This window comes from Echinops telfairi, unplaced genomic scaffold (genome assembly GCF_000313985.2).
Source record: "Echinops telfairi isolate 266 unplaced genomic scaffold, ASM31398v2 ScPeMD7_7424;HRSCAF=8462, whole genome shotgun sequence".
In the NCBI taxonomy this organism is placed as follows: Eukaryota; Metazoa; Chordata; class Mammalia; order Afrosoricida; family Tenrecidae; genus Echinops; species Echinops telfairi.
This window is the reverse complement of record NW_022111324.1, coordinates 23,367,851-23,383,498: the sequence shown is the minus strand read 5'-3', so window position 1 is coordinate 23,383,498 and position 15,648 is coordinate 23,367,851. Positions and strand designations below refer to the sequence as shown.

At 47.3% G+C, this 15,648-nt stretch overlaps 1 protein-coding gene across 1 annotated transcript in view; it reads right to left on the bottom strand.

Annotated features, from left to right (window-relative positions):
* The window catches only part of CACNA1E (calcium voltage-gated channel subunit alpha1 E), a 463,628-nt gene that overhangs the window by 26,741 nt on the left and 421,239 nt on the right, over positions 1-15,648 (bottom strand). The window contains exon 39 of the mRNA XM_045297985.1: positions 5,608-5,735. Coding sequence (XP_045153920.1) covers positions 5,608-5,735 — 128 coding nt within the window. The remainder of the gene's footprint in view (positions 1-5,607; positions 5,736-15,648) is intronic.

The following is a 15,648-nucleotide window of genomic DNA, read 5'->3' as shown; positions in this document are numbered from 1 at the left end:
ACCAGATAGACGGTGCTCCGGCCTTGGCTGGGAATTTGCGGGCCCGGCTGGGACTGGGGGTGCTGGCCTGCAAGTCAGGCCCTTCTCTTACCCGGAAGCCCCAGCTGGAGCACCGTGTATCCCCGCCCCCTCGGTGGTGTGCTTGCAGCAGGAGGCAGCGGCTTGCATAGAGAGTGTGGCTGGGGGTGCCGGTCAAGAGTCGGCCCAGTTGCTTCCACCTGGCTCTGCGAAGAGTGCTCTGGATTCCCCAGCATGCACCAGGTCAATGGCATGCTGGGGACCGAGGACCAAAGCCTAGAGGAAGGAGAGCCTCTAACATGCCATGCTGTCCTCCGGGCTCGCCCCACATGCGGCTGCAGGTCTCACCAGGGTGGAGTTTAAAGAGTCTCAGCAGAGGCAGCTGTTCAGCCTCCCGCGCATGGGAATCACAGTGTCCCTGTCCCAAGCCAGCTCTGTCCCACTGCCCAGACTGGCAGCCTTCCTGGGCCTAGGTCTTCTTCCAGCGGCCTGACCTTTGCTATGCCCCATGGGGGCCACACCTTCCTCCTGCGGCACCTGGAGTTTTCTTATCTAGCTGGCGTGCCTTGGACAGCAGAGCTGCTGGGATACGTAAGGCAGAGCTGGAGGGGCGGGGGTCCTGTATGCCTCTGAACAATGTCCTTGGTCTCACATACAAGCAGTGGTTTGGCAAATAGGGCAGAGCCCACAGCTCTATCAACAGTCGATGGCAGAACGCTGAGGAAGGGAGTCTGCTCAGCCATCCTTTCTGGTCTGTGGAGGCCTTCCCAGGTCCTCGGAGCTACTCAATGCTTCCCATGCTAAACCTATGCCTCTTGAACTTACACTCACAGGTTCCTTACTGTCCTCCGCCCCTATTCTGTCCAAATCCTACATCACTCCAGACCAAAGCCCCCAGAAGGATGTCTAGACCACACCTCGGTCTATTATTTGTGGGGTGATGAGGCAAATTTGAAAAATGAGGGATTGCTTAGCTCCAGTGAAGGGAAACCAGAACTCTTTGCTGGGGTGGGACGATGTCTGTATTCTCTAGAGAAGGGTTGGTTCTCTCATACAATCTACAGACTATGGTGGGTGGGGTGAAGTGTGTGTGTGTGTGTGTGTGTGTGTGTGTGTGTGAGAGAGAGAGAGAGAGAGAGGACATCAACCTTCACTATGAAGCTGTTTCTGCCTCCTGCCTTGCCCCCGCACGTGGCCCTCCTCTGTAAGTCACAGCTGCTGGTTCTGGGAGTGTTTGGACCTCTTTAAACTCAAAGGGAAGCAACGTGAAGGCGCCCTCGTGTAGCGCGGAGGTGGTGGCGCAGGAGAGCACAGGAGGGGTTGGGTGTTGCACCCCACCGCTGGTCACGGCTGGGGGCTGGGGGGCAAACCTTGCAAGCCACCCTGTAGGGGCAGTTCTCTCCCAGGCCCAGAGGAGGCGAGATCACCCGCACTAATTTGTACATATCCTTATACGGGATCCTGCCGCTGTAAAGGAAGCACACATGGGTTAATAGGACACTCAGAGAAGGCGGGAAAGGAATGTCAGCATAGCCATGAAGGGTACAGCCAGGCCAGGAGAGGCTGAGAACAGTAAGCACCAGAAGACCACTGTTGGGCCCAACTGCACTGCCCCCGATGGTCTAAGGAAACCACAGCCCGTCCAATGCCAAGGGGAACTTGGCAGTGCCCAAAGAGCCTCAAGAGATGTATGGAGCCTCGGCAGTGCTGTGTGCCATGAAGCTGATTCTGACGCAGAGCAACCCTAACGGGACCGAGTAGAACTGCCTGTTGGGTTTGCAAGGCTGTACTCTTTATGGAAGCAGGCTCCCACATCTTTCAATGGAAGAGGAGTGTGAAGGGTTCTAATTGCTGACTGTGGGGCTCACGGCTGAGCACCACCTGGGCTTCTGTATCGAGCTAGATGAAGCAGAACTTGGACTGGCTCACAGGTGGCCTCTACGCAGCGAGGCACGGCGATTCGCAGTGGCTTTGACAGCTGTCAGGAGCGGACTTCAGGCTGACTGAAGTGGACTGCTGACCTGTTTGCTTTCGGCAGACGCCGACTGCATTCAGGTACTCAGCCCCACTCCTCGGGGGCAGTGGGAAGTCAGTGTCTTTCTGCTGAGAGCCGGCGAGAGACAAATTTCCCATTAGGCTGATTAGCAAAGAGCACAGTTGGCACCAAGGGATTTGCAAAGGACTCTGTTTCTCTTTGTGACGGGTTTACCCCTGGCTTAGCTTGGGCAAGCGTTTCTCTACTCCCTAAGAGCCTGCTGGGATCTGTGTTCACAGAGCAGCCAGGGAGGGTGCATGTATGTACTGTCTCCTCCAGCCCCAGTACATGAGCCAGATAGCCAATCCCATCAGAACTCCAGGAGGGAAGGGATCTACTCTACCAGCCCCTCTGGCTCCCTGTGGGAGGGACAGAAGTAACCGTACACTCATTTCCACTCATGGGGGGTGGATGGGAGGTGGGTGGCCAATGCTAGTTCTGTGGGATCCTGTTTACACTTCGTGCAGGAGGCCAAGGTTCAATTCCCAGCAAATGCACCTCCTGTGCCACCACCACCCATTGGTCAGAGAGGGCTTGGGGGGTGCTGGGAGGTTGAATGGGTTTCACTGGACGTCCCAACCAAGACAGACTAGAAGAAAGGGCTGACGCGCTACTTCCAAAAATCAGCCAGTGAAAGCCCTGCAGATCGGCACTCAGTGGTGGGCATGGCCAGCATCGTGCCGTGATTCATTCTGCTCTGGGGCTGCCATGAATCGGGGGCTGACAACACTGCCAGAGACTGAAAGCACCTGCCCCAGCAGGAAAAAGCCAGACCAAGGGTGCAAGAGGCTGGGTTGAATGGACCCTGGTACAGAGCAGGGTTTCCAATGGCAACCCTACACCTGGCCTCTCCATCTCCTAGTATATGGTTCTCGCCAGCAGCCATCTCTAGACTAGTGGTTTGCCTTCTTTCTAGTCTTTTCTTGATCTGGGTGTTGAATACTCCTGGCCTTTAATGGCAGCTCAGCAGTCCATCTAAAGTCTCTCGATTCCTGCGAGGTAACTGGACCATGCATTCTTTCGCAGTGAGACTGGGGAGTGGGTGGGCGGCAGTGGTGATGAGCTGGTGTGCTTTGCGATCTACCACCAGTCTTCCTTTTGAATACGTTGGCTCACCTGGCTTATGCCAGGTGTTCTCTTCCCCCATCTTCTAGAGAAAGCCAATGACTTCAGTCAGAACTAGTTTGTGAATTTCAAACCAGATCGAGAAAAGGTTCTCCTTCTTCTTTCGGGTCTTTCTCAGTTCACGCATCTGAGTCTCATGATCAATGCTTATGGGATCATTTCGTCCCAGAAGCTGAAGTGAGTGGTGAGGTCTAGTGCACATGGAATTTGAATACAGAGATTACCCGATACCACAGGAAGGTAACATTTCTGCGAGCTGATAGCACCTGGGTGGACCGAGGTGAGCAATGAACTCCGTTAGTAGCAGCTGGTTTCTCCTCTCTGGGAGGAACCAAAAACTCCTTCCTTAGGCTCCCAAGCTCATGGCCATCCATGAGGTTTTGTAGGTGTTGATTTTCCATGCATTCCCGCATGGTCACTGTCCATGAAAAGAATGGTTACTCTATAAAGCATTAGCTACAATTCTCACAGACACCCTGAAAGGTAGGTGGCATTATCATCATCCGGCAGATGCAGGGAGCTCAGAGTGGTTAAGTCACCTGCCCAAGGCCTCAGGCCTACCTGCAGCGCCCTGGAGAACGCTGCCCATGGCTGTCCCAGTCGGCTGCCAACTTCGAAGTACACCCAGAAAGGGCAGCTGTTGTGGAGCTGCCACCATCAGGAAAGAACAGAGAGCTCCGTGCCCTATGTCTCCCTGAATGAGGAGAAGGGGACTCCTCTTTCACTTTTCCAGTTCCTGGAGCCACCATCCAGGTTCCACTGCCTCCCAGGAGGATGGGTTTTGAGAAGTTTTGGATGAGGAAGTAGCTCCAGGAGGAAGCGGCATGGCCCGTCCCTGTCCAGGGGAGTAGTCTTTGTGCACGTACTGTACTTGCAGAGGGAAGACAGAGCGGACCCACAGGAAAGTTCAGATCCGAAAGCTAAGAGGACCGGGGACAGAACATTTCCTGTAGAGTTCGTGTTCTTAAGAGCTCCCCCGCTGACCTCAGCTGAGGGAGCCCAAAGGCTGCCCCACTGCAAGAAGCAAGGGGTAGGTTTTTTTTTTCTTCTCTAAAGAGTTTGAGATAGTAAATATTTTGCAGTCTTGGGACTGTACTATCTTTGGCATTGTTATTAAATCCTGTGTAGAGTAGTCATAAAACAATTCACTGGCATTGACTCCATTCTGACTCATAGGAGTCAAAATCGCCCCTTTGGGTTTCTGAAGCTGTAAATCTTTACGGGAGTAGGAAAGCCTCATCTTTATCCCCTGGAGAAGTATGAACTGCTGACCTTGGAGTTAACAGCCCAAAGTGAAACCCATTGTGCTATTCAGAAAACCAAATCCAACTCACTGCTATCAAGGCCATGCTTGGTGGTAGCAACTCACTGGGGAGAGCCACCCCTGTGAGTTTTGAGACTAACTTTTTATGGGAGTAGAAAGCCTCTTCTTTCTCCTGAAGAGTGGCTGGTGGCTTTGAACTGCTGACTTTCTGGTTAGCAGCCCAATACGTAACACTACCATGCCACTAAGGCTCCACTAGAGCTCTTGAAAGAGCTCCTTAAATAGCCATAAAATTCCAAAAACAAACCAAAGCGCACTGCCAAAGAGCTGATTGTGATGCACAGTGACCCTTCAGGACAGAGTAAAACTGCCCTGCTGGTTCCCAGGGCTCAATCTTTTCAAGAAAGCCTGTTTTTCTCCTATGGAGTGGCTAGTGGGCTCAAACTGTTGACCTTTTGGTGAGCAGCCCAAATGGGTGTGGTGGTATTACAATGAAACTTGCTTCAAAAGTGGCAGTGGGAAAATTTAGTCTGTACGTTCTGTTTTGCCAACTCTTGCTCTGAGGCCCAGGAAGTACATCATCCCTTCAGAACAACAGGACAATGAAAAGACTTGGAAGGTAATTAACCGGCAAATGCCTGCCATTTAGTCCAATGCTATGCAATAAAACCCAAGTGATTACCAGAGCAGGTGGGAGAAAAACGTGCTTGTTTTTAAAAATGTGTATCAATTCCGTTATCTCAAATTCTATTTGTTGAGCGTATGAAATGAAATATTAATGTCACTAACTACGGTGATCAATTGTCCAGCTGGCCAAACTCTGGTGACTCAGAGAGTCCACTAATGACTGGCAGGCGGAGAAGAAGAGAGCTTATGGGAAGCCCCTTGAGGACTCAGCCAAACACTCGGAGGGATCTCTGAGTGGTGGGGGGCTGCTTAAGGAAAGAGAAAGGCCTGCCGGAGAAGTAAACAGGTTAAGGAAGTTAAAAAGGGTGAGTTTTTGGTAACTGGTTTGATAGCAGAGGCGTCAGAGCAAGGTTGAAAAGAATCTTCGATCCTTCTGCAACAGGCAAACATTTGGAAAGCTCGAATTCCAGCCTCTTCCAATGAGAACTCCAGAGGCCCTGGATCTGCATCCCCTGGGGTGGCCCACAGGGCTACCTACCATGCAGCTCTGTCGTACTCCGCCCAGATGCGGACAAACTCATCCAGGTGGTGAGGTCCCAGGATGGAGGAGTCTCGAGTCAGATACTCAAAGTTGTCCATGATGACAGCCACAAACAGGTTGAGCATCTAAAGGGTGGTGGGAAGAAGAGGAGTTAAGAGAAAATTAAAGCAGAGCAAATGAAGCAGAGACATGGGTCTCAAGGCAAAGAAAAGATTTAAAATTTGGTAATGCTGCAGTTCCCAACTAAAATGATGTAGACCTTGCTGAGTGTAGAACATTTTCATAATTTATGCCACACCTTACTCATGTGTTCATTTAACTTTTCTATGTCTTTGTGGCCTTGGCGATCAAAACAACAGGTAAGATCACGTGATAGACGATCATGTGATTGTACAAGCTCAATGACTTATTCAATGGGAATACTGTTTTTCAAAAATAAAAACATCAAATATACACATAGACCTCACTGGATGGAACCCACAGGAATCATGATGATTACTTTTGTGGAATGAGACGATGGGGCAGCTCGGTATCGTCAGCCAAAACATGGTGAGGGGCCAACTATGACACAGACACAATTGTTGGTGTGCAATCTCAAGTTGAAGCTGAGGAACTTTGAAGGAAGTCCACAAGAGCCTTGTGTACAGCCTTGACTATATCCCACCTGAATTTAGAGCTGATGCATTAAAGACCTCAAGGACATCATGCACGAAGAAAGCAAAAGGCCAATACAAAGTCAGGAATGCAAGGGCCGGACTATGACGAAGGACTATGACGATGAATGGATGTCTCTGTGTCATGGAGGGGGCAGAGAGGATCGACTGTACCAGGGACCATCAGAAAAGTAAACACATTTATCTTGGAAGAAGTACAACCAGGAAGCGCTTTAGAATTAAAGATGAACCCTACTCTGGTGAACGGGGACGGAGTTTTAGAAACACAAAAGGGCAATTATTGGTCTCTCCCTGTCTGGAGTAAGGAAGATGGAAGAAGCTTGCAGATGCAGGGAAACAAGGAGTCCAATGAAATAGTGACCCACGTCACTGTCAGCCCCCAGATCCCGAGACCAGAAGAACTAGATGGGGTCCGGCTAGATGACCAACTGCTCTGAAAGGAATTGCGCTAGAAGGCCCTGTATAGAGTGGGAGAAAAATGTGTAACAAAATACAAGATCATAAAAAAGTCCAAGCTTACTGATTACACAGAGACTGATAGAACCCTTGAGATTGTAGCCATTAACCATCCTTTAGGCTTGGCATTGAATTCACCCCCTGGCTCTATGGAGAAGCCCAGTCTTTCTCTCGAATTTCTCCTGGTGATTTTGGACTGCCGACCCCATGGCTCGCAGCTCAACATGTAACCACTACACCACCAGGGCTCCATAGCCAAAGAAGAGACACGTCTATAAGAGAAATGAACTGGGAGGCACTCATTCTTTGAATAAGCAACCATTTGTGACCAAAAGGGCAGCATTTAACCAAGGAAACAAGTTCAAAAGTGTTTGGAAAGAAGGGAAACTGGAAAGGGAAACACAGGCAGGAAATGGGATGAGAGATGCTGCTTTGCGGGCTCTGCAAACTAAACATGTGTGTGTCATTGAAAGGAAAGTTGAGTTCCTCTGTAGCCATCACCCAATTTACAGTAAAAAATTTAAAAAAACGGTGAGGATGATAGCCTTTCTCTCATGCACTTTGGACATGTTTTCATGTTCTCCTGAGCGACTCGTGCCTGGAGGACACTGTGATTGGTGATGCAGAGAGTCAGTGAAAAAGAGGAAGACTCCCAATAAGATGGATGGACACAGAGATTTGAACAACAGGTATCAACATTAGCAAGAGCTGTGGGCTGGCGGATGGGGTAGGCAGTGTTTGTTTTGTTATACACGGAGTTGCCATAAGTTGGAACAGGCTCAATGGCACTTAACAATAACAAAACAATGTGCCTTTTCATATCCCCAAAGTGCTCCACAGTCACTTTTATTATCTATTCAGTTTGCTTAAGTATTACTGGAGCAGCAAGGGAGCAGCAGCAACCGCCGCATCACTGAACTGGAATCAAGGCCTAATATCAACCTCCCCTTTCGGCCCCTCTCCTCCACCCCTGCTGCACAAAGAAAGCCAAAAAGAAAATGGGTGAAATATTATAGAGCTGATGTCATGGATTACTGAGGGACAACTTGCAGCTATTCCTGGCTCTTAAGTGGCTTCCAAGACCCTGCTGAACAGACATTTATTGCATACCCACCACATTCAGAACAGAGATCCAGGTACTGTGGATGAGAAAGAAGAGAGTTCTCTGGATACATCCCCACGCCCAGGACAGCGGTTAAATGTAGAAGGATTTCAAGACATACTGCTGGGACACTCCCAAAGACTTATTTAGTAGAAAATATGGCATAGGGAAGCATACAGAGGCCACACTGTTTTGAAAGAGCCAAGACAGAAGCATCTACAGCAGGTGTCCTCAAACTTTTAAAACAGGGGGCCAGTTCACTGTCCCTCAGACTGCTGGAGGGCCAGACTATAGTTTAAAAAAAAAACTATGAACAAATTCCTATGCACACTGCACATATCTTATTTTGAAGTAAAAAACAAAAAGGGGAAAAACACCCGGTGGGCCAGATAAATGTCCTTGGCGGGCCGCATATGGCCCACGGACGGTAGTTTGAGGACCCCTATCTACAGGTTACAACGAAGATAGGAGAAACAGTTTATAGCAGGGTTGATGCTTGAGGGTCCTGAGAAACAGCTCACCAGATAGCCAAGGGCTCAGAGTAGGGTGTTTTAGGCAGAGGAGTCGGTATGAGAGGACAAGAACACAGGTGTATACGGGGTGGGGTGGGAGTGGGGGGATGCATTCAAGGAACCAACTCAGGAGAGCAGTGTGCCTGCGTCTGAGTGTCAGGTCAAAGAGGTGTCCTGGAAAGCTGATGGAGGAGCTTGAGCCGGGGCTGGAAAACTCACCCGCTAATCCATATTTTAGGCTCTGCAAGCCAGACTACTGGACATCACTACTCAGTTCTGCTGTTGCTGTGCAAAGACAATCGGCATCGGATGGCTGTGTTCCAATACAATCATGTATGGACATGGGAGTTTGCACTTTCTATCATTTCTATCACACAGCATTACTCATCTTTTGACTTTTTGGTAATCATTTAAAAATCTAACAATCATCCTTAGCTCATGTCCATTTACAAAAGCAGGTAGTATCCTGGACTTGGCCTGTGGGTCACAGTCTGCCTACCCACAGAATGGGCTTTAACTAGGAGAGATTCCAAGGGCTATTTGTGTTCAGAAAAAGTCCTTGATAGGAGTGTGGAGGGTGGGCAGAGGTCATGAGTGGGCATGCTGGAGACCAGGTCAGATGGGTGTGTGTGTAGGCAGGGTTTCTGAACCAAGCTGTGGAAGGGAACACAGTGTGGACAACAGTAGAGAATTAAAGGAGATGGACCCGAATAGACTTACTCATCACAGAGAGCAGCATCACTGTGTTGTCTCTTGGTTGATTGATGGGCACTCTATTTCCAGTCCTCTTGAGTCTCCACCCCTTGCCTACTCAGAGTTAGTGCACATCCATGGGACACTACCGGCAACCGAGCCACACCAGTGAATGAACCCCATTCGTGAGGTATCAGGGAAGGGTGAAGGAAGGAAGAAGGATCTAATGAAAGCCAATGGAATGACACTAAACCTGGGCAAAAGCCTCTGGTTCTTCCTGTTGATCTTGAACATTTGAGGTCTTAGGCTGCTGCCACAGCCATCTTGGAGCCACAGGGGTGGGGTGTTTGAGGAAATGGTTGGTATGGAGGAGAATGGGGCCAAGGGATCTATAAATAGAGAGAGGAAACTGGTCCTGTGAGTCATCTGAGCCCCAAGTCAAGACAGATGTCTATTTCCCTCCCACAAGCAGGGCAGCCTGGAGGAGGAAGCAGTCAGGCTTAGGGTAGGGGCTCCACAGAGCCGGAGGGTACCAGACTCCTTCCTGTGCTGTACTCCGTCACCCCAGCTAAATGAGGGAATGCCCTTCATTCTGATGGCAAGAGATGATGGCTGGACTTCCAGGCCTTCACTTAGATTCTAGGCAACAGACTGGAGGAAGGAGGAATGAACAAAATGAGGTTGGCTATGATAATACACCAGAAGCAGCCTTTCCCTAGACGTTTTTCTTATCCTATATGCCTTGTCTGTGTGCCCCCATCTGCTCCACCACATACCTGGAACCCGAGAATCATTCATAGAGACTCCGATGCCCTCAGCCCCCACAGGCAGTAGGTCTCTGTCAGGAAGGGCCGCTAGTCTAGCCTAAGCAAAAAAGGAGTGTCAGAGGTCCATGTGAATGGGCTGGAGCACAGGACTCGGTGGTGTCTCGTTCTGTTTTGCATAGGGTTGCTGTGGATTAGAACCAATTTGATGGCACCTAACAACGACATGTAAATGAAGAGCTCTGGGACAGGATAGGCCTACCCAAAGGCTTGACCTGGGTCTCAGATGACTCACAGGACCAGTTTCCTCTTGGCCATCTCACTGTAATCCCGGGGTGGGGGATGGGTTGTGTGTCGTGCAATGGAATCCAATTGAACATGGGCCTTTCTTTCTGTCACCGAGATTGGAGATTCAGATTGGAGACACTGAATTTATTTACCCACTGCCTAGGTTGTAAAGGCTTCTTCCATGTACCCTCACATTTCTTTTATACTCCTTTCATAGTGCAAAGTTAATGTTAACACAAACAATTTCTGGTTTACATCTGGAGAGGCCTTTATAGGATGGCATAAACACTCACACCCATTATTTGTTCTGAAGCTCACTCCACCCCTTTGTGTGGCAGGGGGAGTTACTATTAACCCCTCAAGGTCAGAAGCACTACTCATCCACCTTTGTATTTTTAAGTATACCAGCCTAATGCATCACCGGTCCTTATGCTTAGTATAGACGGGGTTGGTTTGAATTGAGAGGCTGTGTGCCTGGTTCAGGGTCACACAGTCCATATCCTGGAGGGCCATGATTTGAAAGGAGACCATCTAGTACTGAATATAGCCTCTTTCAAAATCACATTAAAGTGAATCATGCAGCACCCTCCATCTGAAAAGTCCAAACGTACCTTTATAGTCTAATTAATTTTCTAATTATAGCACTGTTTTCTTTTACATATGTATTCTTAAACATGTAAGCCAGGTTAGATAAAACAGATACCTATCTGCCTCCCTAGGGAGGCACAGTGGGTAATGCATTGGGTCACTAACTACAGGGTCAGCAGTTAGAAAACACCAGCTGCCCCCAGTGATAAAGAAGAGGCAGTGTTTCACTGTGTGGTACATGGAATTCCTATGAGTTGGAACTGACTCGATGTGTTATTACTGATGAAGGGAAAGAAAATCCACAATGAGTACAATGTGATCAACAAGAAGAGACTAAAGGGTATGCAAGAGTAACAGGCAACTACAGTAATCACTGTAAGATATATAATCCTGCAACATCAGTATAACACATAATTTTTTGAGTGGACATGTACATGAGTAGATATATATATGTGAACCAGATGTGCAAGGTTGGATAGGACTATATCTGAATGCAAATATAAATTTGGTTGTGGGACTATATAGATGTTGTGGCAGTTACATAATATGTCAACTTGCAAAGGGGTAGAGCCTAGCCTATCAATCAGATGACAGCCAATGATTGTGTGTGGGCATGGCCTTCTCCTGAGGATACTGGGAATCCCTGTCTTCCTCCCTGGAGGTGGTACACACAATCTCCCTGCGAGACATTCCTGTTGACAAGCCACATGGAGCTACACTGATGGATCCGGAGCCCTGGAGCTGAAGGAGTCACATGGAGACCCACACCAGTGCTGAGATGCTTCCATCACCACTGGATCCACAAGACTTTCCACTCACTGGTCTGTGATCTTCTTGCATTCAGCATCATCGCATGTGTTGTGTGAGTCTGAAGAGGAATTTATATGCTGGTATCGGGCATATGGGCTAATATCGGACTAATGGACTTCATCTGGACTGGGCTGGGATGTTTTCTTAATATACAGTTACTCTTGATATAAAGCTCTTTCTTATACACATATGAGTGTCTATGAATTTCGCTTCCCTAGTTTACCCGGACTAACACAGGTGTATTCAGATACATGTGCTGCATGTTGTTGTTGTTAGGTGCTGTCCAGCCAGGTGCAACACATAATGACTCTATGTACAACAGAACACTGCCTGGTCTTGTACCAATCTCACAATTGTTCTTAGGTTTGAGCCCGTTGATGTACCCACTGTGTCACTCCACTTTGTCAAGGGCTTTCCTTACCAAGCATGACATCTTTCTCCAGGGACTAGTCTCTCCCCACAACATGTCGAAAGTATGTGAAAATGAAGTCTCGCCCTCTTTTCCTCTAAGAAGCATTCTGACTGTACTTCTCCCAACCTTTGTTTCCAGCTAATGTGTTCTGTGCTGCTTGAACTTGTTTCTTCAGCGAGGTAATTAGTTTATTGTGCCAACCTGGCCGATAAACACATGTAGGGTTAATCGAAGGGTGGAGGGATAAATGGCTCAGTGAGCCTCGCCTTTCGAGGTCTCTTGCTTTGTGATGGTCGCACCAGGGTGCAGCTGCCTTAGCCGTTCCCTGCTTCAGCTGGCAAGGCTCTCTTCCTGCCAGATATCCCCGAGGAGAAGCCACATGGACCTACCCCGATGCAGCGCTGGGTGCTGGAGCAGCCATGTGGAGAGCCCTGCCAGCATTGAGATGCTTACATGTTCACTGATTCAGCTTTCCTCCTGCAGTCAGCATCATAGCATGTGTGTTTTGTGAGATGGAGGAGGACTTTGTGGATTGGTGTTGGACATATGGGTCAATGTTGGACTTGTGGGCTTGGGCAGCACTGGGTTGGGATGTTTTTTTGATGTGCACTTAACCTTTACATAAAACTCTCTCTTATACATCTGAGTCTGTGGATTTGTTTATCAAAAGTACCCAGACTAACACATTCAATATAATTGGTTCTGGCTTATATGCTATGTCTTGGAATTGTTGAATGTCAACTAGTTCTTTTTCATACAGTGACTATATTCTTTCCATCTTCTTTGGCTGCTTTCTGCATCATTCAATATTTTGCTGATAGACTCTTTCAATATTACAACCTAAGGCTTGCATTTTTTTTTTTGGAGTTTTTTCAGTTTAAGATATTCTGAGAGTATTTTCCTTTTTGGTTTTCTAACTCTAGGTCTTTACATTGCATTATAATACTTTAGTTTGTGTTCTCAAGCTGTCTCTTCAAATTTTCTGTCTGCTCTTTTAAATAATCATTTCTTCCATTTACTTTAGCAATCCTGTGATTAAGAGAAAAGTTCAGGTCTCTCTTCTGACATGCACTTGTATCTTTTCTTTATTTCCTGTCTTTTTAATGATGTTTTTTATGTCGTCCCACAGCTCACCAGGTCTTCTGGCATTAGTCTTCAGTGCATCTAATCTGTTCTTGAAATGTTCTTAAAATTCAGGTGAGATATATTCAACGTAGTTTGGCTCTCATGGACTTGTTTTAATTTTCTTTAGCTTCAACCTGAACTTAAACAAGAACAACTGATAGTCTGTTTCACAGTCAGTCCTTGGCCTCCTTTTGGCTGTTGATATTGAGCTTCTCCATCTTCTCTTCCCACAGTTGTAGTCAATTTGATTTTTGTGGATTCTATATGGAGAAGTTCATGTGTGCAGTCACCTTTCGTGTTGCTGAAAAAAGGTACTTGCTATGAACAAGTCATTAGTCTTGCAAAATTCTAACATGTGATCTCCAGCTTCATTTCCACTCAGCAAGACTTTATTTCCAAACTATTGTTCTTTGCTCTTTATTTCCAGCTTTTGCATTCCAATCACCAATAATCATCAAGGCATCTTCATCACATGTTTGATCAATTTCTAACCGAAAGCATTGGCAGAATTCTTTAAGGTCTGCATCCCTAGCTGTAGTGGTTGGTGCGTACATTGAATGGTAGTAGTACTGGTAGATCTTAACATGCCCTTTTTAAACTGATGAATGCGATGCCTTTCCTCTTTAATCAATCATTCCTGGCATAGTAATACTATGAGACAATTTTCTGATCCCATATGGGTAATACCAGTCCACTGCAGCTCACTAATGGCTACAATGTCGATCTTTATGCATTCCACTTCACCTTTGACAGCTTCCAATTTCCCTAGATTCATACTTTGTATATTCCAAGTTCCAGTCATTAATTAATGTTTGCTGTTATTTCGTCTAATTTTGAGTCCCCAGGAAACGAAGGCTTTATTCCTGCAGGCTTTACTCCATCTGCATTATTACCATCAACCCTACACTGAGAAAGCAGCTCTACTTCCATGTTATTTTGAGTGCCCTCTGACCTGAGGGGCCCATCTTCTGGCGCTATTTATGACAAGGCTGTTCTTCTTATCATGAGGTTTTCTGTCTCTGATGATGCTTTGAGGATATCCATAAGGTTTTCAGTGGCTAATTCCTCAGAAACACTCCTTCTTTGTGCTGTATGTATCATGTATATTTTGTGACTGTGTGCTGCGTGTATGTCCACATAGGGGCAAAGTTAAGGAAACTTCTTACATGTAACCAAACACCTCATGGAACTCAGCTACTGAGCTGGAAGGTGGACGCCTATAGTCTCGGTAGACAGCTAGATCAATTGGCATAGCATAGTTCATACAGATAGTGTTCTGCATGTTACTCTGCCGAGTCGTGTCTGGGGCTTTAAAAGCTCACAAATGGCCATACTGCTTTGGTGTTTTCCGAACAGAAAGTAAAGGGAAGAAAACCAAAGAGTCAAGGAAGCAATTAGTCCAAAGGACTCATGAACCACAGGAACCACATCCTCCTCTAGCTCCAGCGAACGCCACCCACCTTTCTGACCAGGGCACAAAAGAAGGCCCTGGTTAGAATGGATAGAAAATATAGCACAAATTAAAATGAATTGAAAAATAAAGACTAGAAATACCCATGTGATAGAAATTGGAGGGGCCCCAAGACAGTTTACCCTAGGCCACCTTTCTCACCTGGACCTAAAGCCATTCCCTGAGGCCGGCTCTGCGAAGAACAATAGTTGGCATGTGAAAGAAACACTCACGCCTGTGGGGAATGTGCTCCTTGCACCCGTCCACCACATGCAGCCCAAGCAACCTCTCTGCCCAGAGGCACAGACGAGAAGGCTGGGAGGGGCGGGCAGGCAATCCAGATGACTGGCCAGGGGGTGGGGGAACACAGGGGTGGGGTGTGGGGAGTGATGGTACATTGCAGGGATGGCAACCAATGTCCAGGAACAATCTGGGTATGAACTCTTAAACAGAAAATTAATTTGCTGTGTATGAAGCACAATGAATTGTTAGAAAATGAAATCAAAAGTACTGAACACACGAATAAGTTTAAAACAGCAATTAATATCATTGCTTGAAATGCCTTCTGTTATTTGCACTATCTGTTACACACATGTGATTTTAACACCATATACTGTTTTGTGTTACTTGTTCATTGAAAAATCGTTCATGCACATAAGAATAAAGCACATTAAAACACGTGTCTACCATGCATACACTCTTATCATCAGGAGTTGGGCTCCTCTCATTTTTCAGAAGCTGTAAAAGGGAAAGTGTTTCGGTCAAGGTTAGAACACGGACACCACACCAAGACCACAGTGGAGGTTACTAGAGTCCCCAGTTAGTACACTCTGTGAAACATTAACCTGCCAGCTACACTGAATAGCCCCCTGGGGTCCTCCTTTAGCCTTAAGGAGATAGGCCTTGGAGCTGAGACAATCGATGCACTTTTTGATGCTTGGCCATGAAATTGATCACTTTTCATTGGCCTCTCTGGGTTCATGCAGTCAGTGGGGTTAGCACTGAAGCTGAGCTGAGGGATGTCGTGGGGTGGGGTGTGTGTCAGAAACTCAAGCCCTGCCCTTTTCTTGATCTGGTGGCATCCATTTATTCTGCTGATGACAGCTGGTCTGATTGTGCAGGTTAGCAGTTTCTGGATGTTGACACGCTGATTCATGCTTTCTT